A 21,869-nucleotide genomic window follows, 5' to 3' on the forward strand; every position below is an offset into this window, starting at 1 on the left:
GTGTCTTGCTCAGGACACAACGGACGTGACAAGGTTGGTACTAGGTGGGAATTGAACCAGGGACGCTCGGGTTGCGCACAGCCACTCTCCCCACTGCGCCACGCCGTCCCAGACAAGGCTTACCTGTTTTTCCTTCGGGGCAGAGGCAAATAAAAGAGGCAACACGATCAATGCACGTGGAGCCTTGGGTGCAGGCCGCCGTCGCGCAGTCGTCAATATTTTCTGAGCAGTCCGGTCCGCTCCAGCCGTTGACGCACACACACACGTAGCCACCAGGGAGGTTGCTGCAGGTACCGCCGTTCTGGCAAGTGTTGGGTTGCAGGCGACATTCGTCCACATCTTCTGTGCAGTGCTGACCTGTGGGTTGGAGAAAAATCATGTACTCCATATTTTTGTGTAACTTTAAACATTGACCGTATGAGATGGCGGAAAATTGACTGATCAAATTCACTCATTTCTGTTGCATTTTTAATGTATTTACCGTATTTCCTTGAATTGCCGCCGGGGCGCTAATTAATTTAAAACCTCTTCTCACTCCTCCGCTTACCAAAGGCATGCGGTAAAAGTAAGCATGCGCTAATTATTTTAGAACCTCTTCTCACTCCGGCACTTACCAAAGGTATGCAGTAAAAATTTGAGTGTGATGTAAGCTTGGACCTTAAATCCTACTGAATAGCTCTTACTCTTCTTCCCTTTATGCGATTTCAAATTACCGGTATTGAAATCAGCCTCCTCCATTTTGAAAATGATGACAGGGGAAGTGTCACTGGTGACGTCACGAGTTTGACCAGGCGGTAATACTAAGCATGCGCTAATTATTTTGGGAAGCGAGTTTGACCCGGCAGTAATTCAAGGCAGGCGCATACTATATGCCCTGCGGCAATTCAAGGAAATACGGTATTTTCATATTATCCATTTTTTTACTCTTATTGTAGTATGCAGGTCAACTTTTATGAATATATTGTCTATTAAGAACACAAAATATTACTGACAACATGTTAAGGACTGAAATTCACAAGCAAATTATGAGAGTTTGACGGAGTATCCTGCAGGCTGCATTCATCACATGCTATGACAACCCCACTAGTGTACAAAATATCACATCCACATACAAAACACAGGCATCAGTGCAGTCTTACCCGTCCACTCAGGAGGGCACTGACAGTTGTAGGTGTTGACTCCATCCATACAAGTTCCACCATTTTCACACTGATGACCGGGGCAGTCATCAATGTTGTTCTCACAATTGGTCCCATTGAATCCTGGCACAAGAAAGTTATTGAGTTAGCACAAAATCATATTCCCCAAACAGAAAGAGTAGCTTCAGTACTCCTTTAAGCGGTTATCCTTCGAAGGAGAACTAACGTATTAGTTAACGTTAAAAACAGAAAAACTGAGTAAAAACTTTGTTGTGTATAACTATGTGCATTGAGTTCAGGGTAATGACAGCCTTTACACCACATGTGCATTCACTTCATTGTCATTGAGGGGAAAGTACCACACAGTCATTTGATAACATAAATCACGTGGTTTCACACACATCATATGCAGAGGCGCATTCGATGATTCACAGTGATAGCACGATACCATAAATAGAAATTCCATAAAGTGGCCTTGTGCTGTAAAACTAAAATAAAAGTCCTTATTTAAGAAAAAAAAATAACACAAGGTATGCAGAGTACTGCAGCGAGGGAGACTCGTATGTAGACAAACGTCTAGTGTACATAACATTTATGACATACCCCGATAGTGTAGAAAAAGCAGCGGTGTGTTTGTGTGTGGAGTTACTGTGTAACTGTAACAGAGTGAAAGGGCCGTGTGTTTAATACGAAACAGCCAGGAGGATGTGACTGTTTGCACCTCAAACAATACAATGAAACACTTGCAGTGCCTGCAGCCGTGCACGTTTCCTCTCTTTCTGGGTGTCCTGCATTACCTGGAAGGCAGTGGCAGGAGTAGCTGGTTTCAGAGCTCTGGTGGCAGGTGCCTCCATTCAGACACGGTGAAGGAGAGCAGGGGATGTAGGAGCTCTCGCAGTGTCGGCCAGTGAAGCCAGGGCTGCATGTACACCTGTGGAATGAAGCGGTGTCAGGCAAGGCTAACAGTGAAACTGATTTCTTTGTACATCCAAGTAAACTAGATTCTCACATGAAGGAGCCAGGGTTGTTGACACAAACTCCTCCATTCTGACATATTGAGGGTGTGGCAGCGCATTCGTTTGTGTCATTAAGGCAGCGAAAACCTGTGTAACCAGGAGGGCAGTAACACTTGTAGGTACCGCCTGGCAAAGAGCGGCACGATGCACCGTTGCCACAAGGACTGGAGAGGCAGCTGTCCTCGTGCTCACAGCGTGGTCCTGGCAAAGAGAAAGGAAAGCCACTAGAACTATGAATAAATATTTGCCTTTACTGGAAATACTCTGGATCATGGGCTGTATGATCCAGATTTTCAAGTAAACATAGTAATTGAGAGGAAAAATATACAATTTATTTTTAGAGTTGCCGGGTTTACTCAACTGCAGAGACTGAGCGACATTTGCTTTTTCATAACATTTCCTACAAAGTTGCAATAAAATTGTTCGCCCTCCATTGTAAATTATTCTAAATGTACTAACGTTAACTTGCTTCAATTAAAAAAAACTAAAACATTGGGTATAGGTGTAATTTTTAAAGTGTTGGGCTTTTGAAAATGTTTTTGTCTTGTTTGCTACTGCAAGTTTAGAAAGTAAGCCAACTTACACAATTTGTAAAACTATTATAATTTTTAATACATTTTAAATCTCAAATAGAGAAAAGTTAGATATTTTAATGAATATTGTAATTGAATTAAATTTCTACAACAAATATATATATTAAATTCAAATTGAGCTTTTTTCCCCCATCTCCTTTTTTAATCCTTTTTTCTTTAACAACTTTTTGTTTAGAAGGTAATGAGAGCTCAGCACATACAGCTTTACAGATGTCATGTCTACTCTCCATTCATTTGTTTTGTAATGAACTCATTAGTGCTGAAATCAGTGAAAACAACAGAAAACTTAAGTTAAAATGAGACTGATCTCTACAAACACCTTATGTATTATACTTCCTGTATGAAGATCAGGTTTTCGTTGTGGTCGTTGGATAGCTCTGTCTGACATTGGTCCACATTTAATTGATACTGTATATCAGTGGTTCTCAAATGGGGGTACGCGTACCCCTGGGGGTATTTGAAGGTATGCCAAGGGGTACGTCAGATTTAAAAAAATATATTTTAAAAATAGCAACAATTCAAAAATCCTTTGTAAATATATTTATTGAATAAGACTTCAACAAAAGAAGAATGTAAGTTCATAAACTGTGGAAAAAAATACAATTCAATATTCAGTGTTAATAGCTAGAATATTTTTGGACATGTTCCATAAATATTGATGTTAAAATATTAATTTTTTTGTTAAGAAATGTTTTGAATTAAGTCCATGAATCCAGGTGGATCTCTATTACAATCCCCCAAAAGAGCACTTTAAGTTGATGATTACTTCTATGTGTAGAAGTCTTTATTTATAATTGAATTACTTGTTTGTTTTTCAACAAGTGTGTATTTATTTTTTTATCTTTTTTTCCAAATAGTTCAAGAAAGACCACTACAAATGAGCAATATTTTGCACTGTTATACAATTTAATAAATCAAAAACTGATGACATAGTGCTGTATTTTACTTCTTTATCTCTTTTTTTCAACCAAAAATGCTTTGCTCTTATTAGGGGATACTTGAATTAAAAAAATGTTCACAGGGGGTACATCACTGAAAAAAGGTTGAGAACCACTGCTGTATGTAATATACCTTGTTCAAAATAAATCCTCTATGGGGGAAAAAATACATAAATAATTAATTGGTTGGTTTATTTCAAACATATATACACTTGCAATATAATATATCACATAATTTACATATTCTAATTCCTCTTTACATGTCCAAAAGGAGTAGGAAGAAGCAAAGCTTATCTTATCCAATTCATAGGAATTACTAATACATAATTCAGTTTCTGTTCCCATGTTTTTCACAATTGACATCAATATATTTCAAATACAGCAGTTCTCTTCATCAATAGTCGGTTTACACCAAGGAAATCTAAATGAAGCAGTTGTTTCAATAAAAAATAGTTAGGTAAATAGTAGGGATGCACCGATTAATCGGTAACCGAATATATTCGGCCGAATATGGCAAAAAAAGCCACATTCGGCCTTCGGTGGAATGAGTTAAGAACAAGGCCGAATAGTGGCGTGTGACGCAATTTTTTGACACGGTGACGCAATCAACCAACGTGCGGTGACATTGGGATATGTTGTGTACCTGTATAAGTGTATGAGGTTACAAGCAAACACTTATTGAGATTAAGTGGGTCCTCTGTTTACATTATTAGCCTGTTGTGTCGGCTACCTGTATAAGTGTATGAGGTTATAAGCACACACTTAATTAAGATTTACTTGAGCCTTCTGTTTACATTATTAACATATCTACTGTGGCTAAGTAGACTTTTGCCAAAAAGACAATAATTCATTTGTTGTGGGTTTATCCACTTTAGTGCACTTTTTTTTTTTGGAATGCATGTTTTGTTTGAAGGCCTAATATGAATGAAAAACTTTGTGCTTTTTATGAAAAGCAAAGGCTACTGGAATATTAAAAAAATGTCAATATTCAATAAAAAAATACTTTATTTGAAAAACATGTCTAAATATTTATTCTAGGCTATTTATGAAATATAAAAAAAATTGTTAAAAACTGCATTCATTATTCAGTATTCGGCCTTCGGCCAAGCGTTTAAGTTTTATTCGGCTTCGGCCACAAATTTTCATTTCGGTGCATCCCTAGTAAATAGTGATTCACCTAATGAGTTGAACAATATTTAATTTTCAATTAAGTTTAGACATTTATCAAAATTCCTCTTCATTTGTGAACACTACTTCACAGGTTCATGCATTAATACCACAACATGTGGATTGTTACGATCAGGTTTCAATTTTTAAAAATGTTTGGTAATGTAATCTGTATTAGTTTTACCTGAATAAATGCCTCTGATATTCTATACATTACATGTTGTACAAATTAATTGTGTTCGTGTCACTGCATGATAATGCCTTAACCTTATCTAATTATTAATAAACTGTAATATTCAGCCAGTTAAATATTCTGTAATTGCAGACTATCAATCAGAGCAGATTATAAAACAATATACAAATTATTTCCATCTGTCAGAAAAAATTTATCTAGGTAGGAATAACACAGATTACATTACAAAACATATTTGACAAAATATGATCGTAATGTAAGACGATTTTTCATTTTATTATGGTAGTTTGACCGGATGTGACACGTGGAGCTATTATTCTGAAGCCGAAAGTTTGTGATTGGTATGAAAAGAGGTGTCTTGACATCCATCCATCCATCCATTTTCTACCGCTTATTCCCTTTTGGGGTCGCGGGGGGTGCTGGCGCCTATCTTGTCTCTGATAAGTGACTCTTGACTTCCTGTCTACCGTCTTTTTTTCTGTCAAAGTTGTATTCCATCTTACTTAAGCAGTTAGTGTAATAATTTACATTCTATGTTTTCGATGCACTCAACTGTAATCCAAACACGAAAGTGAACCTGCTTCTCCCTGCAAGCGGCAAAGCGCGCCAGCAGGCAGTTGCTGCAGTGATGATAAAATGGTCTCGTCTTGTCGGGAGAACGTCTTGCCATGGCTTTGGACATTTGATTTCCCTTATGTCTCCTTTTTTGTGCATTTCAGCTTGCTATTCCGGCTCAACAGTAACTAAACACTATTACATTTCCCTACGCTATGGAATAGGCCGAGAGTCAAAAATGAGTAGGGCACACGCCTGCTAAATTTTATTTATTTTTGTGTGTCTTGCTTGGGTTAAAAAAAAAAAAGGAAACTTCTACATGTGATTGTACAGCTTAAATTGTATGTGACTTAAAACTTAGAGAAATGTTTATAAAACAAACCAATGCATGCCTTTTTTGCAGCACTTTTAGGAAATATAGTGGTGCATTCAAGTGGATGAAAGAACAAAAGCAAAACAACTGCAGGTCTCTCACCTGTCCATCCCCTGGCACAGTTGCAAGTGTATTTGTCGAGGGGCAGCAAGTGGCAGACGCCCTTGTTGGCACATGGGTTGTTGGGGTAGCACGTGGAGTTCTGAGGAATGTGGCAATGCTGCCCAATGAAGCCAAGCGGGCACATGCAGGTGGCGCTGCCGGGTACAGGTATGCCACCTAGCATGGACACGGAGCAATTCCCACCATTCAGGCAGAAGCCGGGATGGCAGGGCTCCTTATGTTGGCAGTATTCACCCAGGAAGCCTGGTGCACATCTGTGGAGTGATACAAACAGCTTATCAACATACATATCCAACATCACCTGAATATGTGGTCGCACATAGCAGGGGTCTGTCAATTTAAGGACAATTAAATGCGCTGAGAAATGGAAATTATTATAAATACATGGATACCAAGTTTTTTTGTTCCGACAATGATAAGGGGAAGCTGAGCTTGGTGAAAGGTTAAGCTAAGGTCGGTCATGTTGAAGAAGAAGTTGAAAAGCAGAAGGATGTGAGATGGAGTTATTTGGAAGTTGTTGACTGAGGCCTGGTAGAAACAATCAACTTTAAACAATATTCGTGTTGCAGATGGTTCAAGCCAGAAGCAAAATAGTCCAGCCCGAAGTCACTGGAGTGCTCTGCATGTAGCCACAGACAGCCACTCCTGCTTAGGCCACTCCCACCAGGACACGCTGCCTCTTCTATCCAAAACCATCGCAGCTAAAAGCGTGTTGTACAGTGCTATTTGCCAAGTGTCTGTCTGGATCCTGACGTTTAAATGCCTACCACATCAGATGATGGAGGGTGCCCATGCCACTTTAACGGGTGCAGTTTTTTTCAGTTTCCATACAGATATTACATTGTGGGTACCGCAAAATGTTGCATTGCAGAGCGTTCAAAGAAAGCCATGGTGAAAGACCACTCTATCATTTTATGACCACACTTGGGCTCTGAATTCTGCGCACTGCAACAAAGTGTCTCTGTTCATTCCCCTCGCTCTGCTTAGTCATCATCACCCAAAGATTTTTTAGGGGGGGGGGGTCTTTTCTTTTTCAGTAAGAAAAATACAAGATTGCACAACACTGAAGTGCGTTAGGCACAATGTTCCCTCTACAAGCATCCATTCAGCTGCTTTTTCTTAGTGGTTTCTATTTTCTCACACCACTTCTGCCTGTCTGTAATCAGTACCAAGTGTGTTAACAAGTTCACAATAATCATGTTATTTGTAGAAAGCACGGCTTTGCATTGTTGCATTGTGTATAGGCACATGGCGGACATGCTGTCTTGGGACTGTGGGGCGATGGAGCAAACCTGCCGCTTTCTACAATGGCCTCCTGCCTCCCATGATGGGCTCAGGTAACATAACTGGAAAGCGAAGATAAAAACATACACCAGACCCGAAAAATGATAGAAGTCGAGATTGACGAAGAGACTATTACAACAGAAAAGTATAGAACCTAATAACTATGATTTATTACTCATTCCAAAAATTGACCCAGATCTGTTAATTAGAAATGGACACCTAACCTCCTTCCTGCTTCCACAAAAGCATATCTGCAAAGAAACACTCTCCCACAAACGCAAAACAAACACCTAATAATGTCCCTCACTAAAATAAACAAAAACACAGCCTCGTCAAGAAATAATAACAAGAAGATGGCCTTTCGGACAATTAGGAATGCTCTTTTTTCCCGTGTCACCATAATCCTTCTATCCTCCCTTGCGGAGTAATGACAGGGCTCTCGCTGCCCTGTGACACACAACACTTTAGCCTCACACAAAAAAGCAGGCGTTAATGTGAGGTTTACATTTAACTGGTGTTCCATTTCAACACTGTTAAAACAAAGGCAAATTGAAAACATATTTACTAAGTGGCAAGTAAGTAAAAAAACATTTGAAAAAGAAAAAAATTGGGCTGTAAATGTCAAGCCTAATTTTTTTTGTTGCAGCCTGTTTTCAAGTTACAGTAAATGGTTCAATTTACACCTTGATTTAAATTGGTCTCTTTTAGTAGCCAGCTGCGGGATATACCAAAGCAACGGCCTGTGTCTTAAATTTGTACCGCATTATAAAACATTTACATGATAGCTGTGGCTCTAAGCAACCTCCTGATGTAGTTTTTTTAATAGTGCCAAACACATAAAGCTGAGTCTATTCGACGCCACTGTGGTGTCTGTCCTCCTGTATGGCTGCGAAAGCTGGACCCTGACAGTCACCCTGGAGAAGTCCCTAGATGGGTGCTACACCAGAATGATACGAGCTGTTCTGAATGTGGACCACAACATCCACATCACCAACAAGGACCTGTACGGGCAACTACCGAGGCTCAGCAACAAAGTAAAAGCTAGGAGGATGAGGCTGGCCGGCCACTGCCAAAGACATCGGGAGTTCCCGGCCAGCAGGCTGGTCCTATGGGAACCAACGCACGGGCATCGATCGCGAGGACGTCCCGCGCTTACGTACTTGGACATCCTGAAGAAAGATGCGGGAGCTGAAAGCGCTATGGAGAACCGGAATGATTGGAGACTCCAGTGGAAGCTCGTCTGAGGACGACAGAGAAAGCCACAAGGTGACGGTACCTGCGTTTAAAGTATCATGAGTCGGGATGGGTAAGCAAACTCTGTTAAATAATGGCTCCAATGCTGACATAAATGGTAGGAACCGGACTGAACAAAGAAGTGGCTATTGGTGTCTTATTTTGTTGCTAAATGTATGCAGACTCAGCAACCTGAAACAAGTCATTGGCAGTGGTTTGGGATGAACAATAAACAGTATAATGATAACTGCGGTAAAACACTGGTATTACCGTTTTCTAATTACAATTTTTGAAAAATTGAGATTGATGAATGCATTTAAATTTAGTGGCGGGTGCCAGCTTAAATGCTAACACAAATAAAAGAGACATTCACATCTATCCCCATTAAGAAACAACATACCCTAATCTAAACTTGTATAAAGAAACTTCCGTCTAAATAACTAAGCTATTCAATTGTGCACATTGGACCAAAAAAACGTTTTCTCTTAAGCCAGAGGGATCGATAAAGGTGTTTTTACGGTGCATTCACGGACCAGAGCAGGACACCACAACGCACTTAGAGAAGCATAAGAACCACAAAACCTGAAAAATATTGGGCTTTCTAACAGTGGGTCTGTTTATGTTATTTTTTTTTTTAAATATAAAGATTTTATTTTGCCTGAGTACTTTTGGAGCACATTCAACAAAACCGCGATAATAACCATGATAATTTTGGTCACAATAACCATGACATGAAATGTTCATATCGTTACATCCCCAACAGTGGTATTGTGCATGTAACGTCTTGTGAATAGGCACACATTTAATGTTATCTATTCATTATTTATTATAATTAATATTATATTATATATAATAATATAAAATATATATATTATAACAATATAACATTATTATAATAATAATTTAATGATTTAAGTCTCTTTTTAAACCTATGGGTTCAACCCCGAAAGGAACAAGCGGTAGAAATGGATGGATGGATGGCTGATCATAACACACCAACAGCAGCCTGGAGTGCAATACTGCTAGCGCCACAACAACATCACACTCTCTCATTATCCACCAATCACGGCGAGTGAGACACATTCACAAACCCCGGAAATATCATCATTACAACACAAGCAAGCAATTTTTTGCCGGTTCTCTATGTTCTGTATTATTACTGGTTTTGCTACAATAATTATGACAATTTGTTGTTGATTGTATTTATTATTTTCTAATGTATTTCTGAGACATCATTTTATTTACATCGCTAAAGTATTTTAATTAGTAGTCTGATGAACATGAATGTCCAAAGATTCCGTAAAAATTAGGGCAAATCATTGTTTTACATATTTTTTTTAATCGGATTACCCACATTTCGGAATCCTGATTATTCATGATTAATAAACAGTTGATTACTCGCTTGCATAGTTTGAATTTGCCCAAGAAAAGACAACAATATTTGTAAACAAATGCAATTTTATTATGTGATTGTCATCTGAGAACGTTTTTAAATGTTTTACTTGAATGGTTATAATTTTCAGTATTTGCACAAAACTTGGTAACTGTTTTATCTCAGGTTCTTTCAGGCTGAATTTTTGGTGAAAATTTGCCAGCAAGCATACCAGTGTAAAGTCACTTTTTTTAGCCCGGACGTATGCATTGATCTGATCATTGACCGTAGAGCGGTTAAGATAAAAGAGCTTGTACGATCAAAGTAAGGCTACGTCTACACTAAGCCGGATAACTTCTTAAACTAATAATTATTTAGCCCAAGCCTCGTTTCAGCCACACTCTCATTTATCATTTAAAGTTCCCCTCCTCTGACAATTTTTTACACGGGTAAGTGTGCCGTGTATTTCTTGAATCTCTGGCACTTTGTGTGGACTCATTGCAGTGGTTTAATAATGATTAATTCGCTAATTGTTTGTTCACTTATTAATTTTGACAGCTCAAGTAGTGTAGTGAAGTGAAGTGAATTATATTTATATAGCGCTTTTTCTCTAGTGACTCAAAGCGCTTTATTTATATAGTGAAACGCAATATCTAATTTTTACATTTAAACCAATGTGGGTGGCACTGGGAGCAGGTGGGTAAAGAGTCTTGCCCAAGGACACAACGGCAGTGACTAGAATGGTGGAAGCGGGGATCGAACCTGCAACCCTCAAGTTGCTGGCACGGCCACTCTACCAACAGAGTTATATATATTTTAAGGCATTTATTTTGTCACACCAACCCAACCCAACCCCACCCATTTTAATTAGGGCAACTTTTTAGGCACATGCAACATTATTTGGTACTAGTATCTGTTAAAATGTAAACAATACCCATCCCTAATAATGAGTGGTCAGTTCATTTTATTAAATTCAAGCCTTTATTGTCAGCATTTGATAATGAAAACAAAAAACGGAGTTAACGCTGGACACTACTGCTATTACAAAAATTGGTTCTGTATGTATGTCTTGTAATATTGGTTTGGTTTTTATTCATTTGGGACATACATGCAATGTTATGTTGGAGTACATCCCATGTTCACAGCTATACAATTCAACATGACTAAAAAGGAAAAAGAAGAAATATTTCCTATTTAATCCTACCAACTCTCTGTATCAAAGTAGTCATTAATAAATGTGTTCGCCTCCCGCACAAAAACTTGGGACATGGGCGTGACCCCGGGCATAACCACAAGATGAGGCCAGAAGCACGCATCCCACCCCAAACTCTCAGACGTGTATGCTTGTAGATAAATGACTATGTGGTCAAAAAAGGCTGTTTTCTTTTAGACTTTCTCAAGCAATCCAAATCATTATTTAAGCCTTTCCTACAGTACATACAGTATGAAGACTTTTCAAATATACAGCCCCGGCTATAATTACAGCTTATTCTGAAGAGGCATTAAAGAGTACCAATATGCAGTATGTTGCCTGGCATCCAATAGCAAACGTTGGGTCCTTTAATTAGCACATGTGGCAGCAGAGCCTACTCTAGCTACTGAAAAACCTACAAACATCTTTGTGGCAGATGCGGGGAAAGATGCATATCTTTTCATTTTTCAACAGCGATATTACAATCGTAGAACCAAATGCCATAGCGTCAGGAAACGATAACACCCTGTCTTTCAGGTTCCAGCGCTAGACAGAGAGCTCTTTCTAAGTATCGCTCCAGTCCGTGGCAAACAGACAAGGCTGTGCATGATTCACATCATTGTCAGGGAGTGGTGTCACTAGAGAGGAAGTATTCGGTCAATGAATGTAGCATATGGAGCAGTGTGTCATTACTGCACAATGTTTGTTTCTCCACAAATCAACACCATTAATCGTGAGCTGTACTTTCAAGTAGAGTTTGTGCAACTCACTGCCTTGTCCGTCTATAGCAGGGGTGTCAAACGTATGGCCTGCGGGCCGGATCAGGCCCGTGAACAGGTTTTATCCGCGGGATGAGTTTGCCAAGCAGGGGCGCCGAAAAGGGGGGGTAAAGGAGACAGATTCTAGGGGCCCGTGATGGAGGGGGGCCCTGAGAGGCCCCTAATGATGATGAAATTATATGAAATTATGTGTTGGGGGCCCTGTAAAGATTCTTTTCATGGGGCCCAAAATCCCTAGCGGCGCCCCTGTTGCCAAGCATAAAAATGAGCCAACATTTTTGAATGGAATAAACTGCTATTCTAAATGTGTCCACTAGATGTCACAATAGCAACTCTTTGTAGAATATGCTACATATGCAAAAAAAAAAAGTAATAAACCACATAAAGTAGTTCGCGCACCAGTTGAGGAAAATGAACAAACTACATAAATAACATCCTGTAATTTGATTTTGGTATTTTTTTATCTTGATCGAAAATGAACACCAATGAGTTAACAGATGACCATTATCACATAATTTATTCAGAAAATATAAATAACGACAAATAAAGATAGAATACAATTAACTGTAACATGTAGGGGTGTAACGGTACGTGTATTTGTATTGAATCGTTTCGGTACGGGGGTTTCGGTTCGGTACGAGGGTGTATCGAACGAGTTTGTACACTAAAGTCTAAACAAGCTGCTCTGCAGCTGCCTCTGTCTGAGCAGTGAGCACCAAGCATTGTCCAGCCCACACAACCATCTGATTGGTTACATACAAAGCCAATCAGCAGTGCGTATTCAGAGCGATGTAACAGCCAATCAGCAGGGCGTACTCAGAGCGATGTAACAGCCAATCAGCAGTGCGTATTCAGAGGGCATGGAGTGTGTGCTCCGGCGTCGAGATGAGCAGATATGTATTTAGCAGGTGAGCAGATGACGTCGTACACTCCCCAAATTATAAAAAACACTTCCCAGTCACAACTATTACAAACATCACTATGGGCCCGTTGACCTTCTAGAAACTTAAACTGCAGCTCAGCTCTCTCAGAGTTCTGGGTTGAGGTGAAGGCTAATTAGCTTTTAGCGTTACGTTAGCTCATTTTGCTGTGTGTGTGTGCGTGCGTGTGTGTGTGTGTGTGTGTTTGTGTGTATAATAAAAGTCAACTACAGGCTTCCCAAATGCTGTAATAAATTAAGCATGATGAGTTGACTTGTAACTGTTTAATGTTGCACTTTTTATATGTAGAAGAAAGGTTGTGTCATTCTATTTAATCAAAGCAACAACTTGAGGCAGATTAATGTGGATTAACGTGGGTAGAATTATTATAGTGTTCCCAATGTTAAAAGGATAAAGCCATTGTTTACAAATTTGATAAATAAATAACCAAAAAATGTATATTTTGTTGTTTTCTTACTGTCCCGAAAATGAACTGAACCGTGACCTCTAAACCGAGGTACGTGCCGAACCGAAATTTTTGTGTACCGTTACACCCCTAGTAACATGTAAGTGAAAAAAAAACATGTACATTATGATTTGTACAATTTCAGAATGTGCTTGTTCTATTTTTAAACAAAGAAGACAATCTGAAGTTGTCTTTATTTTTAAGTTATCGTGCCAGTCCGGCCCACTTGCGAGTAGATTTTCTCATTGTGGCCCCCGATCTAAAATGAGTTTGACACCCCTGGTCTAAAGGATTCTTTGTTATGGATCTGTGAATGCTTTTATATTTTTTCTTCTCTTTTCACCTCTTCTCGTGCCGCTTTCTGCAGTCCTTTTTACCTCTTTCTCACTCCTCCACCTCACATTTTTATCCCACTCAAGGTGTCAGGTTTCTACAGCTGGTTCACATTAGCTCTCCCATCTCGCGCACAAAATCCTCCCTTCCCCTCTACCTCATGCTGACCTCTGCTGTCCTGGCTGGCTGGCTATTGGACTTTAATGAGCACACAGGGTTGGGCTGAATCTCACATATACAATCGCCCCCATTTTTAATCCATATACTAGGCTAAGTCAATCTTGTGTCCCCTCCACCTCTCCTTTGTGCTGATTTCCACAGGTCACCTCTCCAGAGTTCAGCCCTCAACTCTAGACGTTCCAGTCTGCGTAATCTAGTCTCAATGAAGCCTAATAACTCCAGCGTGCTTTCCCCCCTGCGGCAATCACAGGAAGGCAGTGTGAGTGCAAGAAGTGTGTGTATAAACCAGCTCACGTTTCAAACCCCGAACGTGTCTCCGGCATGACTAAAGCCTGTTCCGTGCATTATTGCTCTGTATGTGCATGTTTGGACGTATAGTATGTCAGTGGGTTCATGCCTACGCACAAACAAAACGGCGGCTTTGGCAGCAAAAGGATGGAACACACTTGTGTATTTAAATATGCCAATGTATTTATTTCCTAAGAATGAAGGAAATAAAATAACGACACAGAACTACCAGGAATCAGATGAGAAAAAAGGTCATGCAGTAAAAGCAGGAAGCCATGCAGTCTTACTGAAAAAACTGAATATGAAGTTGAAAGTAGGCGGACTGTTGAGTCGTGCAGTCAAATCTCAGACTTTCTTATGACGTGGTTCAAAAAGGCTGCACGTAATAAACTGCGGTAGGCAACTATGGTAACCCACCATGGTGGGTCGGTGAGTCATTATCTTGTCTTAGCGGTTGTAATGAGACCTAACTTTAGCTCTTCAAACACAAGCAACAGTCCTTTGCATTACTTAACCAAAAACATGGCTGGAATAAACGATGTAACTGTCAATAATGTAATTCACATTTGTTATGGCCCATCGAGCTGAAATCAAATAGAATTCCCTATGTGGCTCTTGATGCAGTTAGTTTTTTAGGTAGTTGTTCATCCTTAAGCAAGATTGACGAGATTGGATGACCACATGTTAAAAGCAAAAATAAACACCAACGTGGACTGATTAGTTTATGTCAAAATAAAAACTACTAATACCCTTTGAGGTCCCTAACTTAGCTTTTGTCAACAATTTAAATTTCAGTAGTGTACTTGAAGTGTGTTGACAAAATCTAGTCTTGATGCTGGAATTTAATTTTAAGGGCTTTGACAATATCTAGTCTTGATGCTGGAATTTCATTTTAAGGGCTTTTAGTAAAATGGGAACAAGGCATTTTGTGTGCAGGTAAGTGTAATACTAATAAGCTGTTCCTAACTTACAGCTTCCATACAGTATCTGCAGTTGACTGACTGATCATTTGCAAAACTCCAAGATTTATTTTCAGATGTGTAGCATAGCCTTTTTTGTTTTGTTTTTTGTGGAGCACACAAGTGGGATTGATTGATTTATTGATTGATTGAGACTTTTATTAGTAGATTGTGCAGTACAGTACATATTCCGTACAATTGACCACTAAATGGTAACTTCCAAATAAGTTTTTCAACTTGTTTAAGTCGGGGTCCACGTTAATCAAGTCATGGTTTATCTTTATATTATTTTCGATTATACTATTCTCATTTTAGTCCTAATAAACATGCTAAAGGAATATCACATATTAACAACTACTCTTAGAACATATTCAACTACAAAAGCACTTGGAGAGTGTAGACCTCCACCAGGCCCCAAATCCCAATAGCAAAAAAAATCCTTAAAAAAAAAATGCTAAAACCAGACGGTGATCTGGATAAAACCTGCTCAGTGGCCTTGTGGTTAGAGTGTCCGCCCTGAGATCGGTAGGTCATGAGTTCAAACCTCGGCCGAGTCATACCAAAGACTATAAGAATTAGACCTATTGCCTCCCTACTTGGCACTCAGCATCAAGTGTTGGGGTTAAATCACCAAAATGATTCCCGAGTGCGGCCACAGCTGCTGCTCAGTGCTCCCCTCACCTCCCAGGGGTTGGAATAAGATAATGGGTCAAACGCAGAAAGTCATTTCAGCACACCTAGTGTCTGTGTGACTATCAGTGGTACTATAACTTTAATAACCCCCAAAATATCAATCACTCGTTTCTCATCCCATCTCTAAAATTTCCTGCAAGTTATATCAATATATACCAACAACTTTTTGAGGTACGTTGCTAACTGGAATTGGGGGTTAAACCACCATAAATGATTCCCCGGCGAGGCGCCGCTGCTGCCCACTGCTCCCCTCACCTCCCAGGGGGTGATCAAGGGTGATGGGTCAAATGCAGAGAATAATTTTGCCACATCTAGTATGTGTGTGATAATCATTGGTACTTTAACTTTAACTTTTTAAACCCAGTCAGCCATTTTGAATATTCCGCACCAAATATCATTGGCAATTTACATAGCTTCTACATCACAAGAGAAATGCTTCTGCACTCTGACCATATTATGAGATAAGTCATACTGGAAATACGCAAAAATTAGAAAGAGATGTGTTGTTTATCATTCACAATCCTTACGTAACACATGAACCTATATGCTTGCCTTTTTTTTCCATGTATTCTAAATTGTAAATAAATAGCTAACAATTGAGTCAACAGATCAAGTGTCCTCTAGTGAGCCCAATATACTCTCTAAAAACAACCAGAAACAGCCAACACTATTCCATTGACATGTCGTGACCTGAATATTAACCAAATATGAGTGATATTGTATATAAGCACTAACACAGACAACCTATTTTAGCGGCGAATTGATAGGGGTGAGCTAATGCTAGTTTACACTGCTGTTGACCACAAATTGAGCCAGCATCTGCTTCTGCTTTGTCTGAAACTTGTTCAAATTAAATTTAACAAGTTCATGCATCCCCGAGATCGTAAAAAACCCCCAAAAAGACGCTCGTTCAGGCAACTTTTTTCTGTAACCCTTCTCGAGGACTGTGATCGATTCTTCATCTAAACTGAATTATGTGAGCGTCCTGTCGGTCGGCATCCCAGCGAGTGGAAATTGTACAGTAAGTATTTGTTTTATTATGTTTCGTTACGGTGGGTTTGTATGTTTAGGACCTGGCAATTCTGCTGATGCTAGTGTTTCAATAAAGCTATATATATCCGTTAAGCACTCGGCCTCTAAAACTTATTGCTGATCTTCTTTGTTTTTTCTGTTTAAAAATATAAGGTTCTGGATCATAATTTGACAATCCTTGTTGGCTCTCATAAAGTCTGGGTGAGTAGTATTGTCGTTGATGGGGAAGGGATCTGTGGTTGCTACCTTCACCTCCTGGATCACGTGACTGGCATTATCATTACCTCTCAAAATGGCTCGGGATTCTACGTGAAATTTATACAATTTCGATCATATCTCTCTACCCTATTTTTTGGATTATAAGTCGCAGTTTTATTTATCTCATTAACGTAAGAGACTAGGCGTGTTTCAGCGTGACATAATATTTGGTAAACATATAGCATGTTCTATATGTTATAGTTATTTGAATGACACTTACCATAATATGTTACGTTAACATACTTGGCACGTTCTCTGTTCGTTATTTATGCATCATATAACGTTCACTTATTCAGCCTGTTGTTCACTATTCTTTATTTATTTTAAATTGCCTTTCAAATGTCTATTCTTGGTGTTGGATTTTATCAAATAAATTTCCCCCAAAAATGCAACTTATACTCTAGTGCGACTTATATATGTTTTTTTTCCTTCTTTATTATGCATTTTCGGCCGGTGCGAGTGAAAAATTCACAAACTTTGGAAGTCTTTTGGTGTCATAAATCAAATAAATATGATAATAGCGTTATTACAGAGGCAACGTGTTTTTCCACTCTACTGGTACTTTGATGATGTAATACGAGTAGGGATGCAACAATTAACCGGTTTACTAATGACCGTGATTAAAATAGTCACGGCCATTTATTAAAACAAAGGCTCCACAAGACTGTTTGTTTCAGTCGTCCTCACTCTCTATAAACGGACATTATACTGATACCTTGACGGAACAAAAACAAAATTTTACCAGCGGTCTGTTTATACAGTATACAAGCCTATCGAAAGAGACTCTAGCAGTCTACAATAGCTTAAATATGGCAGCAGCAAACTTTTCCCACCCAAAAAAAATTGAAGTTGGCAAATAGTTGAATATTTCAGGTGCTTTAAAATGACCAGTGATTCATTGAAAAATGATGGCTCACCCATTTGCAGAACCCGTCAAAAGAAAGTTGCGGCTTAAGATTCTAATCTGTCCAATATGGTCCAGCATTAGTGGTATCACCACTAAGCTTTACATGCCAAAGTAAAAGTAAGCCATACAATCTGAGTTAAATTATGTTAGTTGCAAGTTACTTCATGGAGAATTGAGTTAAATATAACGGTGTCACTTAAAATTGGTAGCTTAGCGTCGATACAGTTCAGTGTAAACATACCGCAACAGGTACTCCTGTCAAGTGCATCATTCAGTGACTATTTAATGTTAGAGATTGCGTCTTCCTTCTGTATTGAATAAACCATATGCATTGTAAGTTAATACAGTAAGTGGAAAGCACTAACATAACATCAGGGGTCTTGTAGAATAACAGCACTATACCATGGGATCTAATTATGTGCATTCTATGGGAAACATTTTACCCTGGGGTATTAATAAAGTCCATCCATTTTCTACTGTTTATTCCCTTCGGGGTAGCAGGGGGCGCTGAAGCCTATCTCAGCTACAGTCGTAAATTTTAGTATTATAATAATAATGAAAGTATTAACTAATTTATTTAGTATCCATCCATCCATCCATCATCTTCCGCTTATCCGAGGTCGGGTCGCGGGGGCAACAGCCTAAGCAGGGAAACCCAGACTTCCCTCTCCCCAGCCACTTCGTCCAGCTCTTCCCGGGGGATCCCGAGGCGTTCCTAGGCCAGCCGGGAGACATAGTCTTCCCAACGTGTCCTGGGTCTTCCCCGTGGCCTCCTACCGGTTGGACGTGCCCTAAACACCTCCCTAGGGAGGCGTTCAGGTGGCATCCTGACCAGATGCCCGAACCACCTCATCTGGCTCCTCTCGATGTGAAGGAGCAGCGGCTTTACTTTGAGTTCCTCCAGGATGGCAGAGCTTCTCACCCTATCTCTAAGGGAGAGCCCCGCCACACGGCGGAGGAAACTCATTTCGGCCGCTTGTACCCGTGATCTTATCCTTTCGGTCATGACCCAAAGCTCATGACCATAGGTGAGGATGGGAACGTAGATCGACCGGTAAATTGAGAGCTTTGCCTTCCGGCTCAGCTCCTTCTTCACCACAACGGATCGGTACAACGTCCGCATTATTTATTTAGTATTAGTAATAATATTATATTAATATTATTTGATTACTCTTATTTCCAACAGTATTAAATAACATCCAAATCTCGAAGTAAAATGTGATTTTGTAAATTTTTGTTGTGGAATTAATGAATATATGAGTTATAATTGTGAAATCGTGATTACTTCTCAGACTATAATTGTACAGTCAAAATCCATAATTGTTGGGTCCCTAATTATAAATAAAGATAGATTAAAACATTAAATGTCTAACACTATACTAGCAATGTTATCAGTGACATGAATTGATTATCGTGGACCCCGACTTAAACAAGTTGAAAAACTTATTCGGGTGTTACCAGTTAGTGGTCAATTGCACGGAATATGTACTGTACTGTGCAATCTACTAATAAAAGTTTCAATCAATATAAAAAAAAAAGTCAGCACCGACTTTATGGTGTGTGGGTTTATGTGGGCTGGTTGCTACATTCCACACAGTTTTGCAAGTCTTCCTCTTAGGTAGAGCTGCACAATTAATCGTATTTTCATCTCGATTCTGACTTGTCACGATGATAAAAATACTATAATCGAAAAGAAAAAAAAGGTGCAAGCAAATTGCCGCATTTGTAAAAGCAAAACGGATCAAAAAGTGTCGGAGTGAAAAAAAAGACCAAGTTTTCAAGAAGTTTAAGATCTCACCATCACTGCTAATTTTTATTTGACACTGCTTAGTTTTCCCAATCATTGATCAATACACAACAAAAAAACTAAAACGTATGATTTCTGCGTTAAAGTAACCGCAGACTGAATCCCAGAACTGACAAATAAAAAGGAATCCACTTCTAAATGCATAATATAACGGAAATTGACACCAATGCATGAAATGTTCTCATTATGAGGAGAAGGGACATTGTTTAGGAAAATAATGTCTGCGACAGCTCATTTATTCTTGAACTAAACAATGAGGAGACGGACACTTTAAACAGCGTCTAAACTACAATCACAACACATCTCATCTGCTAGTGTTGCTGTGAATGACATCAATATACAAACAGGACTGCAATCTTAAGTCTCTATTTATTTATTTTTTTTAAGTCAAGTATCCTCAACGCTTGTCAAGCTCAGAACAACAATAACAGCACTTTCTTTTGCCATAATTGTCTGGCCCTATTTTTAAGCCATGTCTACATAAACATGGATACTTTAAAAAAAATTCTGTGTTTTGGTCTGTCTCACACCCATATATGAAGTGAAGTGATTTTTTTTTTATATTAGCTTTTTCTCTAGTGACTCGAAGCACTTTAAATTGACGAAGCAATTATCTACATTTAAGCTACATTTACACTTGTGTGGGCGGCACTGGGAGCCAGGTGGGTGAAGTGTCTTGCCCAAGGACACAACAGCAGTGACGAGGATGGTGGATGCTATATTCAAACCAGAAACCCTCGAGTTTCTGGCCGGCCGCTACCATCTGAGCCCCTGATACGCATACCTTTGTTGTTTTAAAATAAATATAAGTCTTTTGAAAACTCAACCGCAGAGGAGAATGTGGGTAAAGGATGGGTAAAACGGAGTTTTGGGTTGTCCAATCAGATTATGGAAAACTGTCCATCTTCAACAAGTACAACGACAAACAATACTGGCATACTGAGAGAATATATCGTATGTTTAAACGAAACATACTACGACTTTTGCTCTACATTGACTTACAAAGTGTCAATATGGGCTTCAAAGGACGCTGCTTTTCCACTATGCAAAAGTTAACGCACTCCCGTCAGCGCAAATGGCAGCAGTTTGAGGTAACTGGACCTCTGGCTGACAATGTTGACAAGCAAGTTGATATTTTGGAGGAATGGCATGAGAATTTCCGCATGTCAAGGATGTCATTATTGAGTTTGATTGAGCTTTTTCGCCCACCCACACATTGACGGACTGAAAACTGTCATAAGATCGCAGTCAATGTTGTTAAAAAATGTGCCTGTACACATTACTATTTAGCAGATAATGGGGGAGTACATAAGACGGCAAAAATGTGTCAAGTGTAGCACAGCAAGTATGCAAAGGCATGGACTATGAACTATATACATAATACTTGCAGTTAACGAGTCCAATGTATAGCAACGTAGGCCTTGTTCATACTGCAGGTCAATTTAAATCAGATAAGTATGTGATGCGACTGAAGTGTGAACGATCCCTCACTCCGGTCGCATTAGTCCGACCTGAACGTCATCAAAAAGCAAGAAGCCTCATAATTATTTGCCAAAATAGACGGTGACAAAATAAATGAGCAGAAAACAAGCGGAAAATGATATGTTTTAGTAACTCACATTATTGTTTTACCCTCCATGTATATAATTTTTCTTTTAAACTTGGGACGTCCAGCAGGACAGATTGTGGACGCTGTCGGTCGTTGGTTGGGGACCTGTGCCATAGACCAATAACATATGGTCCTAGTGGAAGAGTCTACTGAACAGCTCATTCGAAGACAGAAAGAATGACCTATTTTAAGATTGCCACCCTTATCTTTGTAGTTTGGGTCTCCATCACCTCAAGAAAACTGTATATATATATATATGATAAATGGGTTGTACTTGTATAGCGCTTTTCTACCTTCATATATATATAAAAAAAAAAAAAATTATATATATATATATATATATATATATATATATATAAAAAGGTAATAGGTCTTGTGTGGTTTCCAGTCTCTTACACTACGATCGTTATCATACGGCAAACAAAGTTCAATCTGTTTGAATCCGAAAGAGTCCAACATG

The 21,869-nt window shown here is 39.1% G+C and overlaps 1 protein-coding gene across 1 annotated transcript in view; it reads right to left on the bottom strand.

Annotated features, from left to right (window-relative positions):
- notch2 (notch receptor 2) overlaps positions 1–21,869 on the bottom strand; it is a 90,052-nt gene that overhangs the window by 30,856 nt on the left and 37,327 nt on the right. Inside the window, exons 3-7 of the mRNA XM_061888495.1 lie at positions 6,077–6,351; positions 2,149–2,356; positions 1,937–2,070; positions 1,140–1,262; positions 124–357 (exon numbers count right to left, since the gene is read on the bottom strand). Coding sequence (XP_061744479.1) covers positions 124–357; positions 1,140–1,262; positions 1,937–2,070; positions 2,149–2,356; positions 6,077–6,351 — 974 coding nt within the window. The remainder of the gene's footprint in view (positions 1–123; positions 358–1,139; positions 1,263–1,936; positions 2,071–2,148; positions 2,357–6,076; positions 6,352–21,869) is intronic.

Source organism: Nerophis ophidion, linkage group LG26, assembly GCF_033978795.1.
Source record: "Nerophis ophidion isolate RoL-2023_Sa linkage group LG26, RoL_Noph_v1.0, whole genome shotgun sequence".
Lineage (NCBI taxonomy): Eukaryota > Metazoa > Chordata > Actinopteri > Syngnathiformes > Syngnathidae > Nerophis > Nerophis ophidion.